Source organism: Sturnira hondurensis, unplaced genomic scaffold, assembly GCF_014824575.4.
Source record: "Sturnira hondurensis isolate 20B ecotype Veracruz unplaced genomic scaffold, ASM1482457v3 Scaffold0004136, whole genome shotgun sequence".
Lineage (NCBI taxonomy): Eukaryota > Metazoa > Chordata > Mammalia > Chiroptera > Phyllostomidae > Sturnira > Sturnira hondurensis.
In genome coordinates, this window is record NW_028076767.1 from 5,924,389 (window position 1) to 5,948,637 (window position 24,249).

The window sequence follows — 24,249 nt, forward strand, 5'->3', positions numbered from 1 at the left end:
GCTCGAGGAACCGCTAGAGTTGCCTAAAGTAGTTCCGGGTTAGGATTCCCGTCCTAGGGTTGTTAAAAGAGCTTCCTTTCACTGTCAAAAGTGTTCCCGGTGGAGATAAATTACATTGTATCCCTAGTTCTACTTGTCTTGGCTTGAGCTAGAAGCGGGGTGGCGGCGAAGGCGAGTCCGCGAGAGGCGTTCTCTCTAATGGGATCCGTGCTCGGCTTCCGGTGGCCTGAAGAAACTAATTTCGAATCTATCACACCTGTGGGAGGCACCTGCAATTCACCTTTTCTGAAAGTTTTAGCAACAGCTGTGCTTACCGAAGTGGGCAAGTAAGTATGGGGTAACGCGCTTGTTCTTAATGGACTTGGAGAGCGTTGGGTGTTTTAGTTCTTGGGCTAATTCGAGTGACTTCAGGGTGGAGAAAGTGATGTTGAAATAACACTCTTAAATTAATAAAGTATATGGTATATTAGAGATAAGTGTTATGGAGAAAAGAAAACAGGGGAGGTACTAAAATCAAGGCATTTAAAAATAGAGTTGTCAAGCTCTACACCTGGCTGGTGTAGCTCAGTGGATTGAGCGGTGGCCTGCGAACCAGACGATCACGGTTCGATTCCCGGTCAGGGCACATGCCTGGATTGCAGGCCAGTTCCCGGCAGGGGACATACCAGAGGCAACCATATATTGATATTTTTCTCCCTCTCTCCTTCCCTTCCCCTCTAAAGATAAATAAATAAAAAATATTAAAAGAGAGTTGTCAAATCAGTGAGACCTGACTTGGGAGCAGAGACTTGAAGCGGAGGAAAATGGCTGCACAGAAAAGAGACCCAAGGCCCTAATGGGTGATAGTTGGCTTGTTGGAGGACTTGCAAGGAGGCTCTTGAAGAAGAGTGAACAGGGAAAGTAGGAGGTTGAGGAGCTTAAGTCGGGTAGTATCTTTTCATCACTTCCATGACCGGATTTGTACTACTCGGGGGAGGGGGCTGCTCTTCCAGACTTTCTCTTTTACATACGCAGTAAAAATAAGCATGTGAGAGGTAAGAGAGAAAAATGAACTTAATTATTTTTTTTCTTTTAGGAATGGAGATTCGTTTTTGAGCTTCTCTAATAAGACTGTGAGAAATTAAGTAGCAGTAACCATCAAGAAGAAAAATGGTAAGTTTTATAGAATTCTTATGACTGTCTCTCTTATAAATAAATTTTAGAAATTCAGTCAAGGGAAATAAAACAGAAATATCAATGGCGAGACAGGGAAGTGATAAGCTATAGAAGCATACAGTGAAAAATGGTTCTTAACAAAAAGCAAAACTATTTAAATTTATATCTTCACTTAAAACATGCAGAATTTACCTTTTATAGAAAAAGATTGGGGGTGGACTGGGATGGGAGTAAAAGACAGAAAACTATACTTGAACAAAAATTAAAATAAATAAAAAAGAAGACCCATTAACATTTCATGTAAAAAAAAAGAAAGAAAAGATAAGATGAAAAGAGGAGGAGAAGGAGGAGAAGAAGGGTATAGCCCAGGTGTTGAAATTTTAATTGGAAACTTGCTCTGTATCTAAGGTTGGCAGCTTGAGCTTGAAATAGACAGCAACTAGAATAATGTCCCCCTCCCCACACCCACGCACACAACTTCTGCTTTGTATCTTCAACCTGGCCATACTCTCTGACAGCTAAATGCTATTGTAAATAAGAAGCGAAATGTAAAAGGAAGCCCCAGAATAATAATTTTCCTTCTTTCTGCAATGGGATAACTAAAAAAAAAGAGTATTGAAGCTAGCAAAGTAACAGATAAAGCAAACAGAAAGCCAGAATAAAGAGAACCAAGGGGAAAAAAGTACCATGGTTACTTCTGCACATTTAGAATCTAGAAACACTGATTTTTTATGCTCTTTAATTGAAAAGGAATAATTTTTTAATCCTATCACTCATAATTAAATTACATAAGGGGAATGGTGAAAATTATGTTTTGAAAAGTCATTCTTTTACCATTTTCAATAAACAATGATGGTGAATACCATTTAAATCAATAGTTCTGACATTACAATTGTTTTTATTTTTACTGCTGAAAAATTCAAACTTAAAATAATTGCTCCCATCACAATATTTGCTCCCTAATTTTTGGCATAAATACCACTTTACCCTAATCTTTATATTTATCTTCTGGAGTTTTTTTCTACTGGAGAAGTAAGTTTTGAAGGACTACAACTTAATCTCTCAGAGATGCTATGTGGACAGGTCATCTTTGAAACACTATTTCTGTCTATTTTTATTTAGATTGTCATCTTTAATATCTAGTTAGGGAAATAATACAGTGCATAAAGTCCCCTGAAGAAATCTCATTTGTTATTGCATTCTTTTTCTTTTTTAGTCGGTAACACTGCATACAGATGTAGGTGATATTAAAATAGAAATCTTCTGTGAGAGGACACCTAAAACCTGTGAAGTGAGTACTGTTATGTACAAATAAAAAAATGAGTTAATGCAACAGGATAACCATTTTGAAGTTAAATAATTTAAAAAGTCAACAATATCCCAAAAAGGGGGAAAATGTTTTTGTATAAAACCATTGTCAGGAAAAACCAGCCATCAGAATTTCTGGCCTAATTTCCAGTTACCCTTCCTGATGTCTAAGGGAGTGACTGGTATCTTTCTATTCTAGTTCATTTTTTTTTCCTTAGGAAATATAAGTAATCACTAGATATCCGGCAAGAGAACTATCTCTTACATTATTTCACTTGTTTAAATGACAAGGATAGAAGGAAGAAGAGTCAACCATGAATATATATAAAATCATTCAACAGCTATTTATGAAATTCTGTCTTGAAAGTATCTGGGAATACAATGATGAACAAGAGACATTAGCTCTCGTGGAGCTAATGTTCTAGGTGGGAAGACAGGCAGGAGGTAGGGGAAGGTTTATTCTAGGAAAAAAGTAATTCTAGATGATGATAATGCCTTGAAGGTTATACAATGTTGAAATAGAGAGTAATAGGGGCTTTGGCTGGTGTAGCTCAGTGGATTGAATGCTAGCCTGCAAACCAAAGAGTTGCTGGGTCGATTCCCAGTCAGGGCACATACCTGGGTTGTGGGCCAGGTCCCCAGGAGGGGGCGAGTGAGAGGCAACCACACAATGATGTTCTTCTCTTTCTCCTTCCCTTTCCCTCTGTCTAAAAATAAATAAATAAAAATCTTTAAAAGAGAGAATAATAGGGAAAAATTATTTAAAAGAATGGGAGGGCAAGCCTGGCCAAAATAGTGGTACTTAAACTGAATATGAAAGGTAATGAAGGCATCTCCATGAAAAGATATATAAAAAGAACATTCCCAGTATAGAGATAGTAGGTTCAAAGGCCTCGAGATGGGAAAGCCTGTCTCTTTGGGATGAATTTTCAGAAGGGTGATTGGGTTAACATAGTAAGCAACACGGAAGGGGTCATTATCATATGATATGTAGAGGTAGGCTAGGTCATGTAGGACTTATTAGATCCTGCCTAGGAGTTTATATTTTATTCCAGAAACTGAAGGGAGCCATTAAAGGGCTTTAGGCAGGGAAGTGACATCATCCAAAGTAATGCCTAAAGGACATAGTTTAGATATGCTGTTATAGTGTTTTCAGTAAATACAGTTAATTCTTTATGTTAAATGTGTTTCTGCTGCATCATTTCTCAATCATTATTTTTACTCTCTTCAGAATTTCCTGGCTCTTTGTGCCAGTAATTACTACAATGGCTGTATATTTCATAGAAATATAAAGGGCTTCATGGTTCAAACAGGAGATCCCACAGGTAAGTTCCTCCATAAAAATATAGAGAAGTGGGTATATGGGGTGAAGAAAGGGGGTAGACAAAGAATAGAAAAATAAAAGCATGTAGTTTTTCTAATTGGTCTACCTTATAATAACAAGCAATTTTTAAGCTAAAGCTATTAGCAACCAGCTCTAAAATATAAATAATATTGATAAGGAGGGTTTTTTAAAGATAAATAACCCAACTTATTTTTTAAAGATTTTATTTATTTATCTCTAGAGGGGAAGGGAAGGAGAAAAGGAGAGAAAGATCAATGTATGGTTGCCTCTCGTGAGTCCCCCGCTGGGAACTGGCCTGCAACCCAGGCATGTGCCCTGACTGGGAATTGAACCTCGACCCTCTGGTTTGTAGGCCTGTGCTCAATCCACCAAGCTACACCAGCCAGGGCAGGAGGGTTTTTCAATAGAGATTTTATTTTTCTGGTTTATAATGAAACCAAATGAAATTTGAGGAAGAGTGGACTTTATCTAAATGGTAATGGGGAAGAATACAATAAAAAATAAACTTAAAAAAAAAGAGAGAGGACAAATCACATTTTATTTGTATTTAAAGAGGTGTACTTTAAACCAGCCCTTAAATTTTAGAAAATAAACCCATTCTCTCTAATTAGATACTTCTTTTATTTGTTTTGTAATACAGGTACAGGAAGAGGAGGTAACAGTATCTGGGGCAAGAAATTTGAGGATGAATACAGTGAATATCTTAAGGTACATCCCTAATACTTCAAAATTATTTTCTCATGCCATGTATACACTTGGAAAATTTGATACATACGTTGTAGTAACACAAGTTAACATCATTAGTAAACAGATGTACATTTTTTTGTAGTTTCTGCACACTTGATAAATGATACCAGAGAGAGCAAATATAAATAGCAGATCTAGCCTAAAATATATTCTGAACTCTCACCATCATATGGATCTTGATATTAAGCGAGCTCATCTTTGGGTCCAGCCTGAAATGTTTAATCAGTAATATATTGTACTGACCGTGCTTAATGTCTCACTGTAAAATTCATGTTGAATGACATGGACCATTAGCTTTTTTTGAGAGTGGGGAGGAAAGACTATCAGAACTTCTGGCTGCAATATTGCCATTATCAATCTCCAACTCTTTTTTTTTTAAGATTTTATTTATTTATCCTTAGAGGGGAAGGGAAGGAGAAAGGGAGGAAATATCAATGTATGGTTGCCTCTCATGAGTCCCCTGCTGGGAACTGGCCTGCAACCCAGGCATGTGCCCTGACTGGGAATCGAACTGCGATCATGTGGTTCCCAGGCCCACACTCAATCCACTGAGCGACACCAGCCAGGGCACAATCTCCAACTCTTATCATCATCTGTTGGATGTTTGAATATTTCTTTATTAATGTTACTTAATGCCTACAGTAGAACTCTGTGAGATTAAAGAGAAGTGCATATAAATATTTCTTTATCATGTTAAAATTAGGAATTTTTACTGTCTTTATCATATTTTTTCTAAAAATTTTAATTTTTATTCTTTATTTTTTAAAGAATTTATTTATTTTAGAGAGAGGGGAAGGCAGAGAGAAAGAGAGGGAGAGAAACTGTGTGTGGTGGCCTCTCACTTGCCTCCTACTGGGGAGCTGGCCTGCAACCCAGGCAAGTGCCTTGACTGGGAATCAACCTGGTGACCCTGTGGTTCGCAGGTCCATGTTCAATCCACTGATCTACACCAGCTGGGGCTTTCTAAAACCTTTTAAAGAATTTTCTTGTATTTTTTCCAAAGTTAAAAAAACAATGCATGCCTATTTAATAAAAATCAACTTCCCAGAGATAATATCCATTAACACTTTATTATGTTGTCTTTTAAACTTCGTATCTGTATAGAATGATAATTTTATAATTAGAAAAAAAAGAGACAAATTCCCCTCCATCAGCAATTTAGTATATTATATTTCAGTTACATTAACATATACGCTGGACATTTTCTGAAAAAAAAACAACTTATTGCAGTGTTTATCTCTGGATGGTCAGACTAGGAATAATTTATGTTTTTGCTTTTCTGTTATAAAGAAATACTACTTTTGTTATGGAAATTGAGGTTGGGAGATGGTAAATTATTTACAAAGTCATCCTTTTCCTGAATTAGAAAGAAAACAACATTTTAGGTACTAATTAATAACAGCTTTCACAACACTAATCCTATACTAGTGGTTTTCAACCTTGGCTGTTACAGACTTAACAGTAAGTTTTAAAAATATAACAAATTAGGGCCTTATCTACTCTTCCCCACGAATATAGAGAAAAACAGTCAACAGGACTGATTGACTGATTGACAAAATAGGACTGATTAGGACCTTGATTATATTTTAAGGTTCCCTGTTGATTCTCACAACAGCCAGGATTAAGAATCACTATTGTATACATCAGAGTTGAGGATGTGTTTTGAATATTTACATACCCTAACCCAGCAATTCCTTTCCTAAGTGTTTACCCTAGAAAACATGTGTACGTGCATCAGGAAACATGTAAAAAAGTATTCCTAGAGTAGTATTTTAATAGCAAAGAGCTAAAAACAACCCAAATGTCTATTGATCATAGAATGGACAAACTGTAGTATATCCAGGAGTGAAATATACAGCAGTAAAAAAAAATCAGAACTACAGCTACATATACAAGTAGGAATCTTAAAAATGTAAGTATAGAGAATATTGCCTAGAAGACTACAAATAGTATGATACTATTTTATAGGGCTCAGAAACAAGGAAAAGGAAACAATATAGTTGACTCTTGAACAATGTAGGGGTTAGCGGTACCTATACTCCTTATGTAGTTGAAAATCTGTGTATGACTTTTATCCCTTAGTATCCATGGGCATTGGTTTTAGGATATTCCTACCCCACCCCTGTGGATACCAAAATCCAAGGATGCTCAAGTATCTTATATAAAATAAGGACTGTATGTGTACAATGCATAGAGTTCTTTCCCTAAATCTGCAGACTTCCAACCGCAGATTTAAGAAAATATGAGCATAAGTGAATCTACATAATTCAAATCTATGTTCAAGACCCATTCAAGTGTATATTGTGTAGGCATGTATAAAAACATTAGAATAGTGATTACGCCTTGGAGAAGTCTCTGCAGACTTCCAACCGCAGATTTAAGAAAATATGAGCATAAGTGAATCTNGTGTATGACTTTTATCCCTTAGTATCCATGGGCATTGGTTTTAGGATATTCCTACCCCACCCCTGTGGATACCAAAATCCAAGGATGCTCAAGTATCTTATATAAAATAAGGACTGTATGTGTACAATGCATAGAGTTCTTTCCCTAAATCTGCAGACTTCCATCCGCAGATTTAAGAAAATATGAGCATAAGTGAATCTACATAATTCAAATCCATGTTCAAGACCCATTCAAGTGTATATTGTGTAGGCATGTATAAAAACATTAGAATAGTGGTTACGCCTTGGAGAAGCTAAGGTACTACATGAGAGGAGCACAGAAACACATGTGAGTTTACTCAATTTTAATTCTTTTTTTTTTTTATTTATCTTTAGAGGGGAAGGGAAGGAGAGAAGGAGAGAAATATCAATGTATGGTTGCCTCTTGTGAGTCCCCTGCTGAGAACTGGCCTGCAACCTAGGCATGTGCCCTGACTGGGAATCGAACCGGATCGGGTGGTTCGCAGGCCTGCACTCAATCCACTGAGCTACACCAGCCAGGGTTTCAATCTTAATTCTTTAAATTTAGAAATAAGTTAATGGTACTTTATTACACGTGGTATATATATTCTTGTGTGTATCAAAGGTTACATTTGATTGGTAGTCACCTTTTAAGGAGACAATAAAGCACTAATGTCTTGATGTTGCTGCATCTATTATACATTGATATTGCTAAAGGTCTTGTATGTACTTCTCCAAATTGAAAATGAAATTAATTGGGGAATACATATCTCTGTTGCTTCTCTCATCCGTGTCCCTGGTAAATAACTAAAGATAGAGTAATCAGGCCCTGGTTGGTGTAGCTCAGCAGAAGAGCATGGGCCTGCGAACCAAACAACCGCGGTTCGATTCCCAGTCAGGGCACATGCCTGGGTTGCAGGCCAGTTCCCAGCAGCGGACTCATGAGAGGCAACCATACATTGATACTTCTCTCCTTCTCTCCTTCCCTTCCCCTCTAAAGATAATAAATAAAATCTTTAAAAAAGAGTAATCATTAAAGTTGTTAATAGTGTATTTTTATATTGAGGTACCTCTGTATAACATGAGTCTGTCATGTCTTCAATCTTATCAGTAAAGTCTTTTAATTTCTGTATACTGTCCCTTGTATAACAAACAGTATCATGAATACTGAGCTGGAAGAGACCTTCCTTAGATCATCAGGTCCTGGGGTTATGAACTAACTGCCAATGGGTGGAAGACCCATAGATACATTCTCTATGGCCATTGGTTAAAATAATTTTTTAAATGGCATTAGGCAGGAGATATATTATTCCTCTAGCCAGACTCCATCACTCCCTAATGTTTACATTCTTCCCACTTATCAATTCATTATCTGCTGACCCTCAAAAGCATTTGATTTATGAATAAACCCCACAACTAGTCCAACCTCCCTTGTTTTACAGATAAAAAAACTAGCCAGAGTCCAGTGTATGTGTGAAGAGATTATAGGGAATTTGGTTTTATTGTCTGCCTGATCATTTCATACCAGCACACTGTCCCTTAATATAAACGTAAGGATTATTTCTATTATACATTGGTATTACTAAAAGTGTTTGTGGCTATACTTCTCCAAAGTGAAAATAAAATTAATTAGGGCATATGATTTGATATATAAACAAGTTACACATAAGTTTTCAGAGATAACAATAATATAGCAACTGAACATTTGGGTTTGCCCAAGTAGAAGCTGATTAAATGTTTTCTTGGTTCCTTAAATATTGGGAAGTTAATGAATACACATCTTGTTTCAGTTCTGTGCTTGGAATATTTATTTAAAATACAAATTAATACTTTGGTCTAACTTTTTCAGCACAATGTTAGAGGTGTTGTATCTATGGCTAATAATGGCCCAAATACCAATGGATCTCAGTTTTTTATTACCTATGGCAAGCAGCCACATTTGGACATGAAATACACAGTATTTGGAAAGTGAGTATTCTGGTTATGGTTTTCTTCTTTGGAATTTCTTTATAAGAGATGCATATGAGTGGCTGTGATAGAAGCATAACTAATACTGAAGGAGCAGTATGAGAACTAAACATACCTGGAATTTAAGTCCACCACTTGCCAGTCGTGTGACCTTGAGAAGTTATAACCTTGCTGCACCTCAATTTCTTGATTTTGTGAAAGAGGGCTAATAATTTTTTTAGATTCATTATGCAAATTAACAGTAATGTGTCTGTTTTCACTGAGAATAGCATTTTGCAGCAACTAAGAGATCTGAAAAACAGTGGCTTGAACAAGATGGACTGGGGTGGTAAGCCAGTGTTCTAGGTGCCTCTGTCTGTCTTCTCAACTATCTTTGTCTTCTACCCAAGCTGACCACATGGTTGTAATATGGGCAGCACAGCTCCAGAACATCTGTGTTCCAGGCAGACCGAAGGAGGAAGGGCCAAAGGTGCCTGCCCAGCTGCATCTGCCCCTTTTTAAAGACTTTTCTTAAAAGACCCAGAACTTGGCAATGTGGCCATCCTTACCTACAAAGAAACGTGGGAAATGTTTTTCAGCCAGACTTTCAATGAAATGAGGTTTCTGTAAGAAGGGGAAACTGGATATTAGGGAGGTTTTTAGCAATATCTGGCAGAATATCCATTATAAAGTTTACTTGGGAGCTGCTTTTATAAGTCAGCAGGCAGTCACTTTCCCTGTTTATTCAACAAATATTTACTGTGCTCAACAAACTAAGGTACAGTTCTAGAGTTTCCTTTATTTAATAATTCGAATGCCACGTTAGGCTAATTAAAAATAGAAGACTACAACTTTCTTTTTCATTCCATATACATGTCTAATTTAGATTAACAATTCATGAAATATTATAGCCTATAGAATTCTTTGTGTGTATGTAGGTAATCCAGATTCCCTTCCTTTTATTTTTCTCCGTTAACCCACTGTCAGAATTACTGATCAGTAATTACCAGGACTTATCTTACTGGATTTGTGACAAAACTGTAGAGTTTAGAACAAAGATTCTTTTTTTTTTAATAGAAACTTTTTTTTAAGATTTTATTTATTTATTTATTTATCTTTAGAGGGGAAGGAGAGAGGGAGAGAAACATCAATGTATGGTTGCCTTTTGTGCCTCCCCTGCTGGGAGTTGGCCTGCAGAGAACTGGACTACAACCCAGGCATGTGCCCTGACTGGGAATCAAACCGCGATCCTCTGGTTCGCAGGCCTGCGCTCAATCCACTTAGCTACACCAGCCAGGGCCTAGAACAAAGATTCTTAACCTTAGGTCCATTAACTTCTTGAAATTGTGTGTTTTGTGTATATGCACACATTTTTTTTCTGGGAAAATGGTATATAGCTTTCCACTGGTTCTCAAAAAGGCCATGTCCCTGTTACTTGACTTAACTTAGCTCAGTTTTCATGGTCTTATGTGCCTGAGATCTATTTCCTATATCCTCTTTCTCTCACTGACCTAGAAGGTGGGAAAGCCTTTAAAACTTACAATTTAAAGGCCTTAATTGTGATACATTTGGGAGTAAAATCAAAAGGTTTTGGTTATAGTACCATTTTAGTGGAATCCCAATATTAAATGTAAATATATAATATACATACAGTTCAAGAACTAACTTGAGTTTTACTAAGAGTTTCTAAAAAGCCACGTTTTTTAAAGCAAATGTTTTAAACTAACTTCAGAATATATTTGAAGGCTAGCTCTCAATATTTCTTTTTCTCAATGGAAATATGAAGGGATATTGCTGCAAGTGGGCCTAACTTCATCTTCTCCTTTCCTATTTTTATTACTATTACTTTTTCTTATTATACAAAAGCAAAAATTCAAAACACCATATTTAAGCTAGCAAGTGCAAAGTGGTCACCCACTTAAGGACCTTCAGTATGGCGCAGTATTTATAATAATAGTGTCATCCTTACATACTTTCTATGGATATTTCCTGTAGCAAAGAAAACCTGACTAGTTATATTGGCCCCATTGTAGCTATGCTGTATAAATGGGACAGAATACAATGTTTAGGTACTTTGGTGGGAATATTCCTACCCATTGCTATTGTTGTCTAAGGTCATAAAAACAAATTTTTATTTCTGAATTTTAGCCCATAACTATGGTAGGTAATTAAATCAATATTTTATTGTACACTCAACTAGGGAATTCAAAGAACTATGAGACATGGTCCTTTTCTCTTAAAGACACTATAATTGATATAGGTATTAGGATATTGTCTTTCAGTCTGAGAAAATTTTCATTCGTTATCTTGTTTCTCTTTCAGGGTAATAGATGGTCTGGAGACTCTAGATGAATTGGAGAAGTTACCAGTAAATGAGAAGACATACCGACCTCTTAATGATGTGCACATTAAGGATATAACTATTCATGCCAACCCATTTGCTCAGTAGCTTTAACAGACATGGACAAATACTTGGCACACTCTTTGAGGAACATGCCTATTGTGGTTTACCCAGTTTTAATTATGTCATAGATTGCATCATCCTACTTGTTTACAATTAAGTTCTTCTGAGTTAGTGGTACCAAAGGGAACCAATAGCTTTTATTCCCATTCTTAGAGCATATTCTTTACTATAACTATTATTCCATATATTTAAGGTTAGTTTTTTAAAAAACATTCTGTTTAATTTTTGTTACATAAAAACATTCATTTTTAAATGCTGAGCCTCAAATCAGTCATTCTGAGCGCCGTAATTATAAACTCCTATTATATCTGGTCCACATCGTATTATTTTATTATTTTGAAGTATTATTTTCCATTAATTGTTCACTTTGTGCAGTTAGAAAGAGGAAGGACAAGATAAAGAGAGGGTCTAGAAAGGCCAACTAATACATTTGCTATTTTATTTGGTGTTCAGATTTATATATAATAAAGGCTGAGATATCCTAGACTCCAGTAAACACTCAGAATTTCCCAACTGATTTGCCCATGGAACATATCTTTTAAAATATTGCACAATAAAGTTCTGCAGATGATCCATTTGAAAAATGCAATTACTTTGTTAAGAACACCATTTGTAGAGTCCTGGTATGTGTTTGAATCATAGCTCTGTCCCCTAGTAGTAACTTCAGGCAAATTAACATCTCTAAGCTTTAGTTTTCTCATTCATAAATAATCCCCCCATAGACTATTGTGAAAATTTTAAAAAAATGTGTGTAAAGCTTCTGGCATGTATTAAGTGTCCTGTATTAAGTAAAGGGAAGCTGCTCTGCTAACATTTCATCTTGCCCAGAGGGCTTTTACCTAACCAGGGCATTTATCAGACTCTACCATTGATTTTATCAAGCACCATGTTCCACTTACTGCCTATACCAAACATATTTTGGTTTGTGTCATTTTTGCAGATGGCTGATTTAAATGTTTTGGGTTTTTTTTTTCCCCTTTTTAAAAAGTTTTTATTTATCTTTAGAGGGGAAGGGAAGGAGAGAGGGACAGAAGTATCAATGTATGGTTGCCTCTTGTGTGTCCCCCGCTGGGAACTGGCTTGCAACCTAGGCGTGTGCCCTGACTGAGAATCGAACCGCAGTCTTTTGGTTTGCAGGCCCGTGCTCAATCCACTGAGCTACACCAGCCAGGGCTTTTTTTGGCTGGGGGTGGGGGGTGGGGGTTCTTAACTGCAGTTTGAGAGTTAACTTGTAGCTGTCCTCTTGTTACCATTTGCATATACTTTCCACTAAACTGAGGTGCCAGTTATACTAACATTCTCATATTTTGTTTCAGCCTTTTAATTATTTCAGTTTCTAGAATTAGTATTAGAGGGCCTTTTAGGCCAGAGTTTGTTTTCCCACTTCTTATTCCTGATATCTTCTCCACACATGTCTTTGAAGTTTTTGTCATCACTTTTGAAAGGCTTTTCCTGATTCCGCACTGACTGGCATTCTCGATTTTTATTCTAATCCCTGCCATTTTTAAAAGTAGTGTCAATATGGTCACTTTTTGGTTCTTAGAGCTCATTCTTATAAAGTCAGCTCAGTTATACCCGTGAGGATCTCATACATAGGGAAGTATACTGCCCGCCCACCCTGGGCCTACTGTAGGCATGATGAGGATCAAGATCAAGAACATTGTTTTCTGTTCACTTACACTGAGTTGACTGGTTCACACCAATCGCATTAGCGTTTGCTGATTGATGTTCTGTTTTGTGTATCTCATAAACTACTAAGAAGACTAGAATATTGCTAATCAACCAAAATTCTCCTTAAATGGAAATATGGTTCCCTGTCTCAATCAAAGGTTGGCAAAAAAACAGGCTGGCCACCTGTTCTTGTACATAAACAACATCTTTTTTTTTAAAGATTTTATTTATTTATCTTTAGAGGGAAAGGGAAGGAGAGAGGGAGAGAAATATCAATGTATGGTTGCCTCTTGTGGTTCCCTGCCGGGAACTGGCCTGCAACCCAGGCATGTGCCCTGACTGGGAATCTAACCTCGATCCTGTGGTTCGAAGGCCCTCGCTCAATCCACTGAGCTACACCAGCCAGGACTTAAATAACATCTTGTTGAAACTCAGTCCCATTCCTTTATGTATTGTCTCTGGCTGGCTCCTGCTACAACAGAAATATTGATTGGTTTTGACAGAGACCAAATGGCCTGCAAACCTAAAATATTTATTATCTGACCCTGTAAGAAGTTTGCCAACTCTTGATCTAGACTGTCAAGAAACTGGTAGGCCCTGGCTGGTGTTGGTCAGTTGATTGAGCACTGGCCTTTGAAGACCTGTGAACTGAAGGGTGGCCAGTTTCCCAGTCAGGGCACATGCCTGGGTTGCAGGTCAGGCCCCCAGGAGCAGCCAAGAGAGGTAACCAATCTATGTTTCATACACTGATGTTTCTCTTCTCTTCTCTCTAAAAGTAAATACATCTTTAAAAAGAAAACTGGGGAAAAAAAGTGTGGACAGGGTTTTGTCTGAGGCTTCTCTGGCTTGTAGATGTCCATCTGTCTTCACAAAGTCTTTCCTAGTTTTGTAATCTAGACACCAGTCATACTTGATTAGGACCCACCCTGATGACCTCATATTAAACCTTGTCTGTAAAGACGCTGTTTACATAATACAATCACATTGTGAGATAGTGGGATTGATTTAATATTATTGAGGGAACATAACTCCCCAAACACCCAATAGATAACGTGCACTAAAGAACACCCTTTTTCTTGTTTCTAGCACTCACAAATAACTTAAATATATTCATTTGAGAGAAGAGAGAAACATCGCCTCTGAAACGCCTCAACTGGGGACCGAACCTGGCACCCAGTCACGTGCCCTGACGGGAACCAAACTGCAACCTTCCGGGGGAGGACACCCAACCCACTCAGGCACATCCGTCAGGGCACAGATACAACTTTTAACGAGCACAGGAAAGATTCTTCCCCCCAAAAGCTCGCATTGCTGTCCCAGCACCCCAACCCGACCCAGGCCAACAGAGCCGCGGGTCTGCAACACCCGACCCTCAAGTAGCTCTGGTTCTCCTCCACCCCAACCCCGGCGCCTGCGCACACGCGGCCACCACGCGCCCGCCCACGTCCTCCCGCGTGCACGCCCCGCCCCAGGGCGGAGACGCCCTATTAGCGTCACCAGTGTTTTCGAGAAGAGTCCTGACGCGGTGGCTGTCAGCTCCATTTTGTCTTCGCAGCCCGTTGCAGCCGGCTGGAGTTTCGACGTTGTCACCTTGCAAGGTTTGTCTCCTTCAGCTCGGACTCCGCGGCCAGGACGGTAAGACGCGGGAGGAAGCGGGCTAGGTGTCGGGGCCCTGTCTCTGCCTCGAGAGCGCTGGCCGATTCCCCCCTCTCCGTGCTTGTTGGCCGCCCGCGTCTCCTGCACGACGACCCTTTCTTCTGGCCTCACTCCAGCTCCGTCGAGCTGGTCATTTCGAATTTCTGCTTTGACCTCGACGCCCCAGACACTGGCTTAGGGCAGTGACACTGTTTGCGAGGCCGAAAGCGCGCCTCGAATGTTCGGCCGCCTCTGGGGTGAGGAGGGCGGGCCGAGGCCGGTCCCGCGGGCGCCATCTTGTCCGCGGTGGCCGCCTCCGCGGAGCTCTAAGATGGCGGCGGGGCGGAGGCAGCGGCCGAGCCGCCGCTTTGCTTGGGGTCTGCGTGAGTTAGTCACCTGTGCGGAGCCGGACTCCTTTCAAATGGAGACAAAGGACGGAGTGACGTGGTATGAGGCGATGTCCCTTAAGGTCTGGCTGAGTGTAAAGAGGTAGAGTGAACGTCGCCCCTGTCTCCCCTCAGTGTTGTCTAGGAACCTGAGGAGAGAGAAATAATAAAGCATTTGACGGAGTATGGGATCCGGCATTTTATGCGTTGAAGTTTTCGGGCCCCGAGTTGGAGCGTTTTGAGTTCAGAGACGTAGTGGAATCAAATTGTTAGGGAATTTTGTTCGGAACATTTATGAAAAATGGCTTTCCCCTCCCCTAAGTGGATTAAGAAAGCTTTTAGAATAAGCTAGGTTTTATTATTTGTAGTACGTGCTGGGGGTGGCCTTCAAGAGACGGTATTTTGTAGTCTTGTTTTCTGATGCCGTCATTGGCTTAAGGTGGTGTTAGATCGCTATGCCTCCTTTACAGAAATTTGCGATAATGATAGTTCTGTTGCGAAGAACATTTAGGATTGCATGTTGTTTGGAGGCTAGTTTTTGATGCACGTTTAAATGGGGAGAATTTGCGTGTGGACGTACAGTAAACAGCACGATTTTGCCAAAATTGGTAAACACGTCACAGCTAGCGTGAGTTTGCAGAATGTTGTGTTAAACTGCTCAGCGTTGATAACGCGGGGTTCTATAAGAACTGGGGGCACTCGTCTTTTACGTAGATGAGACACTCGAAGCGAACCTACTGCCCGGACTGGGACGAGAAAGACTGGGATTGTACAAAATGGAGGAGCAGCAGCAGTCATAAAAGAAGGAAGAGATCACACAGCAGTGCCCGGGAGAACAAGCGCTGCAAGTACGATCACTCTAAAACATCTGATAGGTAAGGAGGGCATTATGTATAAATATATAAAAAATACATTTTTACTACAGTCTCATCAGTTGTCTCAGTGGGGGGGCGGGTATTTTTGTAGTTAAAACTAGTTAACTTAAAAATAAGTTAACAGTGATTCCTTTCTGTTTCCAGTGATGGCTTGTAATGTTTGTAAGATTGTGTGGGTTTGTGTTTTGGTCAGTGGGGAAAACGAAATCAATCTCTCTCTCTCTCTCTCTCTCTCTCTCTCTCTCTTTTTTTTTTTTTTGGTAGAGAATAAAGGTTTTTCAACTCTCCCAAGAGAGGAGAGAGGGGCGTGGTGTGGAGAGATAACACCGGCTGGATATTGAAATTTTAAGAGTATTGTCTTAAGAGATTTACTGAGAATTTGAGGATATTTAGTATTACCATAAAGCTTTGAAAAATTGGTATTTTATTTTCCTAGCCATTATTTGGAAAGCAGATCCATAAATGAGAAAGATTATTATAGTCGACGCTACATTGATGAATATAGAAATGACTACAATCAAGGGTGTGAATCTGGGCATCGCCATAGGGACCATGAAAGCAGATACCAGAACCATAGTAGCAAGTCCTCTGGTAGAAGTGGAAGAAGTAGTTATAAAAGCAGGCACAGGATTCACCACAGCACCTCACATCATCGTTCACATGGGGTATGAGCTCTTTTAAAACATTTTGGAAATTTTATTTCCCATGTGTTGCAGGAAAGCTTTAATTTGTCTTTGATCATTTGAGAAAGTTCTGTTTAAGATGAAGCCATTTCAGTTTTAACTTGCAGGAGTCTTTCTGTTTGTGCATTGGATAAGAAATTCCCCAAGTATGGTACATACTTAGTTACCTAACAGTTTCTTTACTAGTTGGCAATGAATTGTCATTTCATTGAGGGAAAATGGGGGGGTGGGTAATTTAGATTAGTTTTTAGCGGATAGTCTGACAGATTTTTTTATGGTACTTAAATCAGATTTGTTTTGATAAATTAAAGCCTTACCACAAATATAGACTAGGCCTTTTGCTTTTTAATGATTAAGGATTAGGTGTAGCTTCATTCTAGGCCAGCACGTGCTCTAATCCTGTTTTTCACTAAGTAAACCACTTAACAGATTTGAACAATATGGGATTTGTATTAATTGGGAGATAGCTCAGTTGGCATTTACTATGTCATGGTGTTACTGTATGGCAAATCATTTTTTCTCCCCCAAATTAGGGCTTTAATTTTATTTACTGTTTTAATATTTTGTTTTCTTAGATTAGTTAGGGAACCTTAGTTTGGCCACAGCCTACTTTGACAAATAAATATTACTTAACTGCAATTTTGCAATATTAAGTTAGGACACTAGAAGCTTAAAATTATATTTCAGTGAATGCTACAACTAAGCATTTTTTAAAGAAAACAATTGTGTTATGTTTTGTTGCCTTGCCACTTTGAGTATCTTATCTGAAAATCTGTTCCTTGCCATGTTTTTCTCCTGTTAACATAAACTATGTGCCCTGTGAATTTCTGGGGACTGAATTTGAAATTGCTCCTGCCAACCGTTTGTGGCCTGGCCTGTATCTGAATGCCTGAATATCTCCCCGCTGAATGAATTTCGTATTCTGCCCTGAATTCACTCGGGTATATTGATTGGCTGGATGATCTTGGTGCCGCCCACTTGACGTTTCCAGAAGAGTCACCGAAGGAAAAGAACCAGGAGTGTAGAGGATGATGAGGAGGGTCACCTGATCTGTCAGAGTGGAGACGTACTAAGTGCAAGATGTATAGAATATTTTTCAACACTTATTAACTTTTCAGATAACATAATCTATATATATAGATTAAGATTTCAGGGATTTGGAAATCTTTTTCTTTCTCTCTTTTTCTTCTTTTTTTATTTGTTTCTGTTTTTTTCTGTTTCTTTTGGTGGTGGGGGGAATTGTTATTTTTGCTTTCTTTAGAAATTTAATGTTATATAGATCTTCCAAAACAGTAAATCAATTTAAATAAAATTAGCTTTAAGAATGAAATTAGACCTGAAATTAGTTAACATGTTTTTTGACAGTGTTGACCAATGAAATAGTGATAAGGACATTTGTAGCATCAACTAGATTAATCTGCATTTATAGCATTTATTATGATAAGCAAAGTGTTTTCATTTCTTGGTGTGACTGAGATTTATTTTTCTCTTTTAGATGAAATTGTTAATACTTTAGGTGAAGGAGCTTTTGGAAAAGTCGTGGAATGCATTGATCGTAAAGCGTAAGTTTCCCAGCTTGGGATTGTACTTGGAGTGATCAACAGTATAGAAGATATATTTCACTTTAGAATATGGTCTGGCCATGAGTTAGATATATCTTTACCCTTTTAGCTTGGGTTCCTACCTTATAGGAAACTTCCACTAAAAGATACTAACTCTTTGTATTTTTAAGCAGTAGTAATTCGTATATGCAGCCTCTAGTTTCACTTTTATGCTGAGAGCAGATATTGTTCTTCCAGAAAATATTTGTTGTTTCAGTAGGGAGAATTGTGGGCTTCTCCATCCTCCTTTTTTTCCCTTATAGATAGTGGTTCTCACCCTTGGTTTTATGTTGGGAGTCTTTGGAGCTTTGCCTACCCCATACCCATTGAGGTAGTCTTCAGAGTACTTACTTATTTTTAGAAAGTATAATAATTCGTCTGGGCTAAGACGAATAGTCTTATATATAGTCTGGGCTAAGAAAATTTATGGATTGGTGTCACAAATTATGCTCATCAAATTACTGATTAGAATGTCTTAAGGTAGCATTAGAAATCTTTGTTAACCTTTTTTTGTTCCCTGTTTGAAAGTATTGTCTTTCTTTTGGAATGGCAAAGCTTTTCTAAATGATTTGTTAGAGGATGCTTTCTACTGTTGGTAAGATTCTGAGAGCTTCTCAGCTCTCAGAATAGAGCTTCTTACGGTTTTTTCACAGATCCTGATTTTTCTGGTGATGTGGATGAAAGGAAGATTTGAGATAATATTTGCCAGTGACAGGCAGTGTAGGAAGAAAATGCTTTATGTACATTTATTTTGAATCTTAAATGGCATGCAAATTGAGGTGGTAATAGCCAGTATTTTTGTTAAATTACTGTTGATACATAGTTTAATCGAAGGACCAAAAAATAATTTGTATTAGGGAGCCTATCATATGCCCGAAGGTTATTCTAGTTGGCTTACATTGAGATGCAATTAGAAGAGAGTGTACTTAGATACAATTTAAGTAGAACTGTAGAGTTTGGAAAGAGAGAGAGAAAAATGCAATTTAATCTTGGACTTATATTGTCTCTAACAGGGGAGGTAGACATGTAGCAGTAAAAATAGTTAAAAATGTGGATAGATACTGTGAAGCTGCTCGCTCAGAAATACAAGTTCTGGAACACTTAAATACAACAGACCCCAACAGTACATTGTAAGTATCAAAATACAACTTAGAAAAATGCCCCTAAGTAGAGTTCTAAATTATAAGAAGTTGTACTAAGTTATTTTTTATGTGTTTATAGCCGCTGTGTCCAGATGTTGGAGTGGTTTGAGCATCGTGGTCACATTTGTATTGTGTTTGAACTACTAGGACTTAGTACATATGACTTTATTAAGGAAAATGGTTTTCTGCCATTTCGACTGGATCATATCAGGAAGATGGCCTATCAGATATGCAAGTCTGTGAATTGTAAGTACTTCGACATATCTTCCAGAAACTGGAGTTTACTGAGACTAGTTTAATGCCAGATTGATTTGGATCTTTCTTTAAGGGGGAAAAATAAAAGTACAAATTTAAAAGAACCTATTCACCCCAATGTTCATAGCAGCACAATTTACGATAGCCAAGTGCTGGAAGCAACCTAGGTGCCTATCAGTAAATGAATGGATCCAAAAACTATGGTACATATACATAATATGGAATACTGTGCTGGAATACTATGCAGCAGAGAGAAAGAAAGGAGCTCCTACCCTTTGCCACAGCGTGGATGGAACTGGAAAGCATTATGCTGAGTGAAATAAGCCAGGTGTTGAGAGACAAATACCATATGATATCATCTTTAACAGGAAGCTAAACAACAAAACAAACAAGCAAGCAAAATATAACCAAAGACATTGAAATAAAGATCAGGTGGACAGTGACCAGAGGGGAGGGGATTTCAGGGGAAAAGGGGAAAGATTTACAGGAACTAGTATAAAGAACACATGGACAATAACTAAGGGGGGTGGAAATGGGAGGGAGGTGGGGAGGGCTGTTGGGGGGTGGGCTGGAATGGGAGTAAAAGACAGAAAACTGTACTTGAACAACAATTAAACAGAACAGTATTTAAAAAAAATACAAATCTGCAGTTACACAATTTCAGGGATATAAAGTACATCATAGGGAATATAATCAATAATAATTGTATGTAACTCGGTATGGTGTCAAGTGGGTACCAGACCTATCAGGAGCATCGCTTCATAAGTTATGTAAATGTCTAACCACTATGCTGTATACCTGAAACTAATATATTGTCAAATGGAAAAAAATGGGATCTAACATAATATGACTTAAGAGTTGGTATGAGAAAGATGTAGTTGATAACAAGTTGGTCAGTTTTACTGGATTTCAGTGAAAGTATATCAATTCATTATATGGAAGGCTATGAAGGCTGTGATTTAGCCTTTCAGATTCCAAAAATAATCTAGAATCACTAGGTTTAAATTAAGGAATGGCAAATCTCAGTTACATAAGAGATGGATAATTCTTTCATTTTTAAAGGAGTTAGCTATCGTAGTGGACTAATTTTTTTAAGGAGGGAAGTGGGTTTCAGTTCTAATGGTTTTATAGCATAGTATTGAATGTTGACCTTTCAGACTTGTGGAAAAGACGTAAGAGGGGTTTTTTTTTTTGGTAGGGATTTGGGGATTGGCTAGGTTTTCAGTTTTGATTTGTAGATTATAGCAACTTTTTATGTTTCATTCTCAGTTTTGCACAGTAATAAATTGACTCACACAGACTTAAAACCTGAAAACATTTTATTTGTGCAATCTGACTACACAGAAGCATACAATCCCAAAATGGTGAGTCTTCGATTTATTTTCTTCATGGCTTTAAATTAATATTTCATGCCTTCTTAATATTGTGCTTCCTTAATCATCGTTTATGGTTTTTAGAAACGTGATGAACGTACCCTAATAAATCCAGATATTAAAGTTGTAGACTTCGGAAGTGCAACATATGATGATGAACATCACAGTACATTGGTATCTACAAGACATTATAGGGCACCTGAAGTTATTTTAGGTAAGTGTTTGTTAATTGTCCTTTGGGAACCTTTATCTTCACTGAAGCTGATATTGAAATTTAGTTACCAATGAAGGTTTTATTTCTGTGGGACATTTCTTGTTCCCTTTTAGGAATTAATGTCATAAAATACATTAAGGATTTTAATCTCTTATTTGTTCCTAATAGTCACTTCTAGGACTTTAAGTGGCTTAACCTTCCTGGAATTCAGTTTGCATATTTATAATATGCATGTCCAGTCTTTGTGTAGGTAGGTAGTGCCCATTTTACAGGTTAGGAAATTTGAGGCTCAGAAAAAAAATTTCTCGATCACTAGCCCGAAGAGCCTGAGTTAGGACTTGAAACCAGTGTCTTCAGAGCCCTAATTCTTACATACTGTGCTCTTATATTTAGTCTTGGGTTAAGTGATTTCTTTGGGATCTTTACCAGCTCAAACATTAAATTATACACATTATTGAAAATGTTTTGTTTTTTTAAGAAATGGGATATTTTTTCCTCTAAGTTTGTTTTGTTTTGCAGCCTTAGGTTGGTCCCAACCATGTGATGTCTGGAGTATAGGATGTATTCTTATTGAATACTACCTTGGGTTTACAGTATTTCCGGTAAGTACTTTGCACAAGAAAAGTGCTTGTTTATGTGAATGAACACTAACAAATACATTTGTTGAGGTTGCTTCATAGACTTAGTTGTAGATAAATACAAAGAAATAAAAATTATGTAAATCTGATGCTGCTGGGCATTGGTATTTCCCTCATAGTTTATAATTTTATTTAAACTATTTCAAAGTATATTATAAACCAGGGGTGTCCAGCCTGCAGCTTGTGGGCTGCGTGAGGCTCGGGATGGCTGCAAATGCAGCCCAATACAAGATCTTAAATTGATTTAAAACGATTGAGTTGGGTTTTTTGTTTTTGTTTTGTTTTTTGAATTACATGTTGCTATGTATTTAATGTTTGGCCCAAGACAACTCTTCTTCCAGTGTGGCCCAGAGATGCGAAAAGGTTGGACCACCCTTGTATAAACAATTAAACCTGTTGAATTAGGGAATCTTGGGTGATCTTGTTTTGTAAGCATATTTTTTGTTGCTGAGAGTAGATCTTTTTTTAGTGATCTTCATGCTTAATCACATAGGGACTAGAAATGTAGCAGCTCTGTTAAATGAGAACAAGGCACAACATGTAAGTATAGGTAGTTAACATATTTTTTAATTATTATTTTAGACACATGATAGTAAGGAGCACTTAGCAATGATGGAAAGGATTCTTGGACCTTTACCAAAACATATGATACAGAAAACCAGGTATGTTTTAAGAGTGTTACCTTTTAGTATCGCTTGGTCATCTGTCCTGATTAGAACTATAAAACAGTGAAGTCATACTAATGCTTTTTCATTTAAGTAGCTGATTACTTTGCTGGCAAGCCAGTAACTATCTCTAGGCTCCTTTTTAAATTTCTGGAAAAGCACCCTGGCTGGTGTGGTTCAGTGGATTCAGTGCTGGTCTGCAAACCAAAGGGTTGCTGGTTAGATTCCCAGTCAGGACACATGCGTGGGTTGTGGGCCAGGTCCCCAGTAGGAGGTGCTTGAGAGGCAACCACATACTGATGTTTCTTTCCCCCTCTTTCCCCTCCCTCTCAAAATAAATGTTTAGCAGACAGTGACCAGAGGGGAGAGGGGAGGCAATTTCAGGGGAAACGGGGAAGGATTTACAGGAAGTAGTATAAAGTACACATGGACAACAACTAAGGGGGGTAGAAATGGGAGGGAGGTGGGGAGCACTGGGGGGGTGGGCTGGGATGGGAGTAAAAGAAAACTACTTGAACAACAATTAAATTTTAAAAAATGTCTAAAAAAATCTCTGGAAAAGCATTAGTCTTTGATTTATAAAAGCATAATAGTTGATGAAACCAATCCTTCTGCTAGATATTGTAAGTTTTTGTTGTCAACATAAACATGGATATTAACTTACTCTTAGGAAACGTAAATATTTCCATCATGATAGATTGGACTGGGATGAAAACAGTTCTGCTGGAAGATACGTTTCAAGGCGCTGTAAACCTCTGAAGGTAAGCCTGGGTCATTGTTTACATGCTCTTTGAGTTTTCCCTGTTTTCATTGTGGGTAAATAAAATCATAATGTGTTGATAGAAAAAGCTGTTTGACTGTATTTCTTTTCCTTTCAGGAATTTATGCTTTCTCAGGATGATGAACATGAGCTTCTCTTTGACCTCATTCAGAAAATGCTGGAGTATGAACCAGCTAAAAGGATTACTCTCAAAGAAGCCTTAAAGCATCCTTTCTTTTATCCTCTAAAAAAAAATACATAGATCTCTAATTGTACAACTCAAATTTTGTAGACTGCATCAGTCTAATTTTTAAATATTAAGTTATTTTGTACAGCTTTTGTAAATTTCTTAAATACTTGCATTGCCATGTTTATTTTGTTTGGATAGTTTAAGTATATAGCCAAGTAAAATGAACATCTTTTTTGAGTGATTTCTGTATAAAATGATTTCTTCAGAATAAATTTTTGTTTATGAAATTGTATGAATATGTGCAATTTGTTTTAGCACCATTTTTCTCTTGTCACTTTGATGAATGGACATGTTTCTTCTACTGGAGGTTTCTTTGGAAATACTTGGTTTCTTCTTTAGCAATTGCCAGCATTGGGACTTAGGCCTTTCTCTTCTAAACCTAATGACATGGGGAGGTGAACACACATTTCAATGTACAAATGATAGACTTGTACACCTGAAACCTATATAATTTTGTTAACCAGTATCACCCTAATAAATTTAATTAAATACAGGATATAAAGAATTACAGAAGCCAGGAAGATTTTGTTTTCCCTTTGTTCCTGTTCAAATTTAGTACTGGAGTTTTCCTGTCTCCCTCTCAATGGGACTGTGCAAATGGCTTAAGGTCCTGACATTAAGCTTCCAAATCCTTTACAGCTCAATCTGAATTACCAAGTGTAAGGTTTTTGTCCATAATAAAGAGTAATTTAGGTTCACAGCAATAAGGTACAGAGGTTTCTGATACACT

General features: G+C 37.8%; 3 protein-coding genes across 9 annotated transcripts in view; 2 read left to right on the forward strand and 1 right to left on the reverse strand.

Annotated features, from left to right (window-relative positions):
• The window catches only part of NIF3L1 (NGG1 interacting factor 3 like 1), a 43,195-nt gene extending 29,952 nt beyond the window's left edge, over nt 1-13,243 (reverse strand). For all 4 annotated transcript variants that reach the window (XM_037043656.1, XM_037043653.1, XM_037043654.1 and 1 more), the window contains exon 1: nt 13,226-13,243. In XM_037043656.1, the coding sequence (XP_036899551.1) occupies nt 13,226-13,239 (14 nt within the window). In that variant the 5' untranslated portion in view covers nt 13,240-13,243. The remainder of the gene's footprint in view (nt 1-13,225) is intronic.
• On the forward strand, nt 5-11,942 carry PPIL3 (peptidylprolyl isomerase like 3). Of its 2 annotated transcripts, none has more exons than XM_037043657.1 (7): nt 5-326; nt 1,084-1,152; nt 2,372-2,446; nt 3,695-3,788; nt 4,449-4,516; nt 8,810-8,928; nt 11,230-11,942. In XM_037043657.1, exons 2-7 carry the CDS (start codon nt 1,150-1,152, stop codon nt 11,354-11,356), a joined length of 486 nt encoding a protein of 161 aa, XP_036899552.1. In that variant the 5' UTR covers nt 5-326; nt 1,084-1,149; the 3' UTR covers nt 11,357-11,942. The 2 variants fall into 2 exon arrangements, with proteins under 2 accessions (XP_036899552.1, XP_036899553.1); XM_037043658.1 differs by having other exon boundaries at nt 9-326; nt 1,076-1,152.
• A 1,332-nt stretch (nt 13,244-14,575) lies between the features above and the next one.
• On the forward strand, nt 14,576-23,751 carry CLK1 (CDC like kinase 1). Of its 3 annotated transcripts, none has more exons than XM_037043648.1 (13): nt 14,576-14,677; nt 15,778-15,938; nt 16,375-16,603; nt 17,613-17,703; nt 18,117-18,183; nt 19,236-19,352; nt 19,444-19,610; nt 20,889-20,983; nt 21,077-21,206; nt 21,726-21,808; nt 22,427-22,506; nt 23,207-23,270; nt 23,388-23,751. In XM_037043648.1, the coding sequence occupies exons 2-13, from the start codon at nt 15,778-15,780 to the stop codon at nt 23,529-23,531; spliced, it is 1,428 nt and encodes a 475-aa protein (XP_036899543.1). In that variant the 5' UTR covers nt 14,576-14,677; the 3' UTR covers nt 23,532-23,751. The 3 variants fall into 3 exon arrangements, with proteins under 3 accessions (XP_036899543.1, XP_036899542.1, XP_036899544.1); XM_037043647.1 differs by having other exon boundaries at nt 14,577-14,677; nt 23,180-23,270; XM_037043649.1 differs by lacking the exons at nt 14,576-14,677; nt 17,613-17,703 and having other exon boundaries at nt 15,824-15,938; nt 23,180-23,270.
• The last annotated feature ends 498 nt before the right edge of the window (nt 23,752-24,249 follow it).

Coding starts and splice junctions, on each gene's coding strand:
- CLK1 (XM_037043647.1), top strand. CDS start 15,778: ATGAGACACTCGAAGCGAACCTACTGCCCGGACTGGGACGAGAAAGAC. Junction 15,939..16,374: donor CACTCTAAAACATCTGATAG/GTAAGGAGGGCA, acceptor TTATTTTCCTAG/CCATTATTTGGAAAGCAGAT. Junction 22,507..23,179: donor CATATGATACAGAAAACCAG/GTATGTTTTAAG, acceptor ACTTACTCTTAG/GAAACGTAAATATTTCCATC.
- PPIL3 (XM_037043657.1), top strand. Junction 2,447..3,694: donor GGACACCTAAAACCTGTGAA/GTGAGTACTGTT, acceptor TACTCTCTTCAG/AATTTCCTGGCTCTTTGTGC. Junction 4,517..8,809: donor AATACAGTGAATATCTTAAG/GTACATCCCTAA, acceptor TAACTTTTTCAG/CACAATGTTAGAGGTGTTGT.